Raw genomic sequence first — 8123 nt, 5'->3', positions numbered from 1 at the left:
TAACTGGACTCTGTCGGCCAAACCTCCGGAGGCCGCGGGCGGCAGGCGGGCCTGCAGCAGATCCCGGATCCGGAATTCCCCGGGCAGGACCGGAATCAGGATCGGCCCTGCCCCAAACCGGGTCTGTGGGGAACTCGAGGTCTTGGACTAGGAAATCCCGGAACCCGGATCAACAAACCCCAGAACCCGGAATTTAGATCGGAAAGTCCCGGATCACGGATCGCGGAGCGGACTCGACACGGAGCCCGGAGCCCGGATCGCGACACCGCCGGACGGGACGGAGCGATGTCGGGCCGTGTCGCGGGCGGGTTCCCGCTGCCTCCGCTGAGTCCTGGCGGCGGCGCAGTTGCCGCGGCTCTGGGGGCGCCGCCTCCGCCAGCGGGACCCGGCATGCTGCCCGGACCGGCGCTCAGGGGGCCAGGACCGGCTGGAGGTGTGGGGGGTCCCGGGGCCGCCGCCTTCCGCCCCATGGGCCCCGCGGGCCCCGCGGCGCAGTACCAGGTGAGGAGCGCGGATGGGCAGGCGGCGCCGCGAGCACGCCCGGGGCATGGAGCTACTGGGGCCTCGAGTGAGGGCCCCGGGGCAGCCGACGGACAGAGGGCACAGGGGCCCAGCGTGCGGAGTGCACGGGACAGGGAGGAGGGCAAGGCCGGGTGGTGGGGCAGTTGGGGGAGAGGGTAAGAACGATTCTGGGGTGGAGGGTTTGAAGCGGTTGGAAGGGCCTGGAGGCTTTCTTGGAACCGGGATTCTGAGTAACTGAGAGATGGAGGAGTTGGAGCTAGTGAGTTGTAGGCGACTGGGTTGAGAATGCTAGTGTAGATCCTAGGGTAGGGGGTTCTGGGAAGTGCTGAGAAAGTTTTGCAAAAGGGCCCTCACTGAGAAACCAGGGTTACCCTGCATTGGCCTTGGTCCCACTCCAAGTCTGCGCTGTTTTGTTTTTTTTTTTTTCTAGTTGGGAACTGGCAGAGTTCTAGCGAGTCTGAGATGGTTCCCAGCTGCTGATGAGGAGGAAGAAGGGCCTGGCTTTCCAGGCATGGGAGGTAGAAGATAGAGGAAGAGGATTCCAATGTATGCCAGGCAGGGTCTACTCCTGGTCAGGCCCAGGAGCCCTTGCATGGGATGGTTCTGGGTTCGACCACAGATGGTGGTGGCGGGGCCTGAGGAAGGCGGAAAACCCAGCCCATTCTGGGCAGACTCTCTTTTTGGCTTCCTGCCTGGTGTCATAGTGTCCAGGAGTTGATTAGTCTGCAGGAGCAGAGAGGCTCCACTGAGCCCTGATGGTCTGGGGCTGGAGGAGCCTGTGAGAGTTGTTCAAAGAGTTCTGCCCTGACTCCTTTGGAGTTTGGCTTCAAAGAGAGAGCTTCTCAGGTTGCAGCTTCAAAGGCCATTGAGAAGCAGAGACTTCATCCTTAGGGTCAGTGTATGAGGAACTCATACAGTATGAGGATCCTGCTCATCAGTCCCCGCCAAGTGCATTGTTTCTGGTTACCCCAGAATGCTTAGGAATTGTGCCTGTCCTTTTCCCCACTCCCTCTCCACTTTTATTTAGACTTTAATTTCTAACATGGCTATATTCCACCCAACCTGTGTGCCCCAGCATTTGGCACTGGCTTCTTTGCTAATCTCCCAAGGAAGCTGGGGCTTACTCTGTTATCTCCAGGTAGAGCCTCCAAAAATGGATCCTCATGGAGTAGGATATGCATTCCTCCCCTACCCACGAGCCTTGGGCCCTCACTTTCTAAAGAGATTCTTAACTGAGGAGTGATTTTTCCCTCTAACTCCTCATTCTCACTCCTCCCTGTAAAGAAAAAGGGTCTGGGTATTGACAGAGATAGACCTGGTCCCAACCACTCCCATCTTGCTTTCCCACATGGGGATTCATGGCTCCAAGGTGTTGCTGAGGGGTCCCTGCATCAGTCATTCCATTCCAGCCCCTGGGCTACCTAGCTGAGGGCTGGCCTTGGAGCCTCCTTGTGGGCCTTTGGCCTGAGAAGGATCTAAGGAACAGATAGGAGCCTCTCCATTTCCTTTGCTGGAAACCCATGGGCACTGTGGCCTGTGGAATGCCCCTGAGAAAATGAATTCCACAACCATACGTAGGGAGTGGACTAGGGCCAGTGGCAAGGTTTGGCTGGCTGGCTGGCTGGGTAGTCCCAGGCTGCTAGGGTTGGGAACCAAGGGGAAGGCACTGAGCTTCTGCTTCCCTAGGCTTTTTAGCCCACCAGCTTTTCATCACCTCCTCTTCTTCTGGGGAGGGGCATTAGAGGTAGAAAGGGAGAGGGAGGAGCCAGTTCACTCTGGCTAAGTTTGAGGAAGATCTTGCTTGGCCTCTTTCCAAGTCCAGTTGTGTGACTTCAGGAGATGGGACTTGAGATCTCAGGAGCAAAGGGGTTCCTGTCAGAGCACATGGGGTGAGCTAGAAGAGCAAGGGTTTCAGGGCCCAAGTTGGGCAAGTAGGGGAGCCAATGAAAGAAGGGAAGTGACGACCCATCTCCCTCCACACAGTGGAAGGAGTTCTAGCTGTGGATCATACTCAACAGAGGAGCTTAAGGAAAAACAAAACCCAAAGAAACACAGATTGTTGGGTTCACTCCAGAGTTCAAAATATTTTCTAGTTAGGGAGGGGTATGTTCTCTTCTCCTAGGCCCGGCCACCAGGAGCGCCAGGGCCACAGGCTTTGAGGCAGGGCTGTGTGTGTGCTCTCTGGAGACAGCAGCATCAGGCCCAGCCACGCGCCGCTGCTGTCCTGGGTGGTGGAGGAAGAATCACACTTAGGTCGTGGGCTGCTGCTGGGCTAGGGAGAGGACGTTGTTGCACACTTCCGAGGTTCAGGGCACTGAGCCAGGCCTACCTCGCTCAACTGCAGGCGAGGGACTTATAGAGCTTGAGAGGCCTGACCTGGGCTTTGTATTTTTTTTTTTTTTTTAAACTCTTGGGGGTTTTATTTTGAAGAGGAGTTACTGGTGCTTCAAAGAGCAGGTGTGGAGCTTGGCAAGACTAAGCTGGGACTAAGCAACCTTCCCCTGGGCCTCTTCTCCCTCTTGGGAGAAGCCTGGGGCCTGGGGTGAGCTGGGGGCCCTGCGCCTGGGAAGTTTGGAGCAGATGTCTGGGAGGGGCCTATTCCAGGCCCTGCCCCTGCAGCCTTGACTGGGGACTTCCTGCTACAAGAGCACCTGCCTAGGAGGGATGGGTGGTGCCGAGGAGGTTTTGTGAAAGTCCTAGTGAGTGGCTTCTTGGGGACCTCAGGGCCCTGTCTCGCTCTGTGCAGGTCCCACTGCTCCAGCTGTTCTTGCCCTCTGGCTCATGTTCAGGGTGGGGAAAATATGTCTAGCGTGTCTGGAGCCTGGGTTTACGGCTGTGGCCACACTGAGTTTGTTTCCTGTAATCTCTGGCCATGGCTCATTAAGGCCGAGAAACAGGCTGTCCTTTGCCTTTCAGCAGCTTGGACAAATCTCTTCGCGCAGGCCTCCTGAAGCCCCAGAGTCCCCCACGTTCAACTCCATTCCCCTGAGGGCTTTTTCCACCCTACTCCCCCTTTGCCCTTCTCTACTTCTCTGGGTCACTTTTCTTCATCTCTCCCTCTGGTCAGGAGTCTGACCCTCTGTGCTGAGAACATGAGTTTGGCGCTAGATGAAAAAGTGGGGGGAAAATTCTCATCTCCATGATACCGGGCTGGGGGTAGGAGGTTCTCTGATTTGGTGCAAGTCCCCACCTAGCCTGGCTTGGTGGGGTAGTTGTGCTGGTTGCATAATCTGGGCCCTGGGGCCAGCCCTGTGAAGCTGCCAGGGACAGTGTGTGCAAAGCAGAGCTGCCAAACAGGCCTTGCAGGCAGCAGCTATGGAGGGGGAGGCGGGGGGGGCGGCGGGCGGCCGGGCCCCAGGGTTACTCCCAGAAATGTTGGGGAGCTGGACCTCAGTGGGAAATCCTTCTGCAGACTTCTACAGAAGCTGTTTCTGTAACCCGGGCTCCTGGTGACCCTATGACTGATCTTGCATAATCTTCCCTCCGTTCTCCAGTTTGGGATCGTGAGGGCTGAGTTAAGCACCCAACAGCCCCAGCCACCAGGTGGTGCACGGACCGCGGACAGAGCCCGGGTGCCAGCCGCTCTCTGATAGGCCACACAGGAGCCACAGCTTTCCTCTTGGGGTCTCTCGGCATAGGGGTAGGGAACAGGGCAGTAGGGAGGTGGAGAGAAGGCTCCAGTTCTGGGTTGTGAATAGGGGCCATATGGTGACCAGATGGTCTCTGTACCGTACCCGAGGCCACCCGTACCGGTTGGGACATGCTCCGGCCCATCCTGTTGTGGCTTGCTCACCTAGGGTGCCCCTGCCTGATAGGCTCGCCAGCCCATTGGACTGTCTTCCTCCCTTTAGTCACACCACTAGGCTGGTGCCAGGAGATGGATGTTGGGGCCTTGCCTGCTCATATCACACTGCACCCTTCCACCTGGCTGTGACACTGCCCCCAGGCCATGCTTCTGTCTCCAGCTGGGGAAGGAAGTAGATAGGAGTGCTTGGTGGGATCACGCGATGGTGTCGGGAGTGTCTTTAGAGCCGGCTGGTTCCAGGGAGCAGGGCGTCGTGTGCTCGGGCTGGAAGGTGGCAGTGGGCCCCAAAACACTCCTGTGGGCCCTTCCCTCGCAGGCAGGACTCTCCTGCCCACCCCAGACTCTGGCAGGCCTCATTTGCTGGCACTGACGCCAGGGTGGTTGAAGGGGGCAGGGCAGGTGTGGTTTACATTTCTGCTCTTGGGCACCTGCTCCCCTTTGTTCCTGGTCCTCCAAGCGGGGCTCTGCGGTGTGCTGCTCAGGGCCAGACCCAGCCCAGGAGAGGGATGGAGGGAATGGGCTATGGGCCCCGTGGGGCTCTGCCGCTGACCTATGCACCCCCATTGGCTTGCTTCTTCCAGCGGCCCGGTATGTCACCAGGGAGCCGGATGCCCATGGCTGGCTTGCAGGTGGGGCCCCCTGCCGGCTCCCCATTTGGCACAGCTGCTCCACTTCGACCTGGCATGCCACCCACCATGATGGACCCGTTCCGAAAACGCCTGCTGGTGCCCCAGGCCCAGCATCCAATGCCGGCCCAGCGCCGGGGGTAAGACCATCTTGTTTCTCCTGCTCTGCCCGGCACAGCTCTGGTGGTAACAGAGCAGTTCCTTCTGTCCTAAGTGCTCTAATGACTGAGGGAGACTCCTGGTTCTTCTGGGGGAGGGTCCTAGGGACTGGAGGGGGAAGGGAGGGGGAGGTGTTTTGGACCATTGACCCCTTAAATGGGTTTCTGTCCTCCCCAGGTTAAAGAGGAGGAAGATGGCAGATAAGGTTCTACCTCAGCGAGTGAGTATGTTGGGTGGGGGCCTAGGAGGCCTTACCCAGTGGCTGGCAGGCTGCGGGTACAGTCAGGTTCCCCCAACTCTGGGATAGCTGAGCAAGGAGCCAGAGCTGCAGCTGAAACAAACTAATGAATTCCTCTCTTCTTCTAGATTCGGGAACTTGTCCCAGAGTCTCAGGCGTATATGGATCTTTTGGCTTTTGAGCGGAAGCTGGACCAGACCATTGCCCGAAAGCGGATGGAGATCCAAGAGGCCATCAAAAAGCCTCTGACGGTGTGTGCAGCCCCGGCCAGTCCTGGGCCTTCCCAGACTTCTCTGCCTCTCCCTGATGTTGTGTTCCGGCCTGGGTCTGCAAAGCATGGGTCTGTGATTTCTCACACTGCAGGATGCAGCCCATTAGTGGAACATGAACTCAATTTAATGTGGTGGGGCCAGCATGTTTGTTTTTTTTTTTAATTTTTTAATGTTTTTATTCGTTTTTGAGAGAAATGAGGGACAGAGTGTGAGTGGGGGAGGGGCAGAGAGAGACGGAGACACAGAATCCGAAGCAGGCTCCGGGCCCTGGGGTATGAGCACACAGCCTGATCCAGGGCTTGAACTTGTCAACTATGGGACCATGACCTGAGCCGAAGTCAGAAACTTTAACCAACTGAGCCACCCAGGTGCCCCAGGCCCAGCCTGTTTTTAACAAAATATAAAATAGTAGAAATTATAATACTTCACAGTAGTATAATACTTACCATAGTAGTAAAAGTATTGTTTAATGATGTTTTGTTTCAGATATTTATCTATGTATGTGCCTCCTGAGTCATTTAAGATGTAAACCTTACGGATCACAGTCAGAAGTTTGCAGGGCAAGACTAGAGATGGATAAGCGTAGTTCCTACCTCCATGCACACACTCCCCTGGTTTAAAGATAATAATCTAGAATAATCCCCTGAGTGGTAAAAGCTTTCCAGAGGCCAGAATACTTTGGGGCCAGTGTTTGAGTTTCGTGTAAAACGTGTGCTGGAAGCTTCCAACTTGCCCGATAGCACCCTGTGCGCACCTGTCAACACCACCAATTGCACTGTGTTGGAGTTGTCAGTAGTGCCTCTCTCTCCTCCGTAGTTGTGAGTTCTCTGAAGTCTGGGACTGGGATTTCCTACTCCCGATTTCCGGTACCTAACAAGGTACCTGGCCCCTAGACAGCATTCAGTATTGATGTCGAGTGGGTTCAGACAGAGATTGGGTAGCATTGTTTTCCAACGTGTTGGCCCACCTCTAGCTGGTTGTCTTTCTCTCTTTAGCAAAAACGAAAGCTGCGGATCTATATTTCTAATACATTCAGTCCCAGCAAAGCAGAAGGTGATAATGCAGGAAACGCAGGGACCCCCGGGGGAACCCCAGCAGGGGACAAGGTGGCTTCCTGGGAACTCCGAGTGGAGGGAAAACTGCTGGATGATGTGAGTTGGGAGAGGTGGTGTCTGGAGGGGAGGTGGCCTGTGTGGGCTTAAGAGTGAAGTCCTGCCTGAGGGAGAGGGCACTGCTGGGTCACAGCTCCAAGCCAGAGCTTGAAGATTTGTATGGTGGTTACAAGAACTATCCTGCGGGTGGCAGTGAAGTGTCTTGAAGAAGGGGTACCCCTTTCTAATTCAGTCCTCGTTGGCTGCCAGCAGGGTGCACCCAGAGTCCTTTCCCTGCATCCGGCGCCTCATTTTGCCCTGTCTCCTTGCTTCCTTCGGGGCCCAAGAGTCTCACTACCCTGAGATGCAGGATGGAAATAGTACTTTTTTGGGGGCTTAGCCTAGGTTAGGTTGAGAGGTCAGCAGCACCCCCAACTCATACCCATTACTGTTCCCCAGCCTAGCAAACAGAAGAGGAAGTTTTCTTCATTCTTTAAGAGCCTCGTCATTGAGCTGGACAAGGAACTGTACGGGCCTGACAACCACCTGGTGGAGGTAAGAGTGGCCCTGGGGCGTGGGGAGCACAGGCTGACACGCTGGGTGGGCAGAGAAGTGGCGTCGGTCCTGTAGAGGGCGAGGTGTGTGTGCTCCGGCCCCACTCCCTTGGTGATGAGGTCTGCTCCCCTCCTCCCTGCCAGTGGCACCGGATGCCCACCACCCAGGAGACTGATGGCTTCCAGGTGAAACGGCCTGGAGACCTCAACGTCAAGTGCACCCTCCTGCTCATGCTGGATCATCAGGTGACAAATGTCTGGGGCCCCAGGGAATCATCTGGGGGAGGAGAGCCGGTTCCTGTGGTAAACCCTTTCTGTCCTGCCCGATCCTTCCACTTTGGTTTCTCACAAGACCACACCCCCCTGACTCCCCTCTGTCTATCTCCAGCCTCCCCAGTACAAGTTGGACCCCCGACTGGCAAGGCTGCTAGGGGTGCACACACAGACCAGGGCTGCCATCATGCAGGCCCTGTGGCTTTATATCAAACACAACCAGCTGCAGGACGGGCACGAGCGGGAGTACATCAATTGCAACCGTTACTTTCGCCAGGTGAGCTGGCGGCCATCCCACCCCCCCCCCCCTTGTCTCGTGGCCCTTGCCCTGCCCACTGCTTCACCTCCCTGCGGGGCTTGTTCTTGGCCACATTCTCCACACTGACCCTGGGACGGCCCATTTCCCTCTGTGCCCTCCAAGGCATCACCAGGCCTTTGGTCCTCTCCCTAGATCTTCAGTTGTGGCCGACTTCGTTTCTCGGAGATTCCCATGAAGCTGGCTGGATTGCTGCAGCATCCAGACCCCATTGTCATCAACCACGTCATTAGGTAAATGGAAAGCGGGGGGGGGGGGGGGGGGGGG

At 56.7% G+C, this 8123-nt stretch overlaps 1 protein-coding gene across 1 annotated transcript in view; it reads left to right on the top strand.

Annotated features, from left to right (window-relative positions):
• SMARCD2 (SWI/SNF related BAF chromatin remodeling complex subunit D2) overlaps window positions 1-8123 on the top strand; it is a 10286-nt gene continuing 2163 nt past the window's right edge. The window contains exons 1-9 of the mRNA XM_040452067.1: window positions 1-501; window positions 4909-5093; window positions 5290-5332; window positions 5479-5601; window positions 6618-6773; window positions 7173-7268; window positions 7412-7513; window positions 7656-7817; window positions 7992-8089. Coding sequence (XP_040308001.1) covers window positions 286-501; window positions 4909-5093; window positions 5290-5332; window positions 5479-5601; window positions 6618-6773; window positions 7173-7268; window positions 7412-7513; window positions 7656-7817; window positions 7992-8089 — 1181 coding nt within the window. The 5' untranslated portion in view covers window positions 1-285. The remainder of the gene's footprint in view (window positions 502-4908; window positions 5094-5289; window positions 5333-5478; window positions 5602-6617; window positions 6774-7172; window positions 7269-7411; window positions 7514-7655; window positions 7818-7991; window positions 8090-8123) is intronic.

This window comes from Herpailurus yagouaroundi, unplaced genomic scaffold, assembly GCF_014898765.1.
Source record: "Herpailurus yagouaroundi ecotype Mexico unplaced genomic scaffold, PumYag 206, whole genome shotgun sequence".
Lineage (NCBI taxonomy): Eukaryota > Metazoa > Chordata > Mammalia > Carnivora > Felidae > Herpailurus > Herpailurus yagouaroundi.
This window is presented reverse-complemented; position numbering and strand designations above follow the sequence as displayed.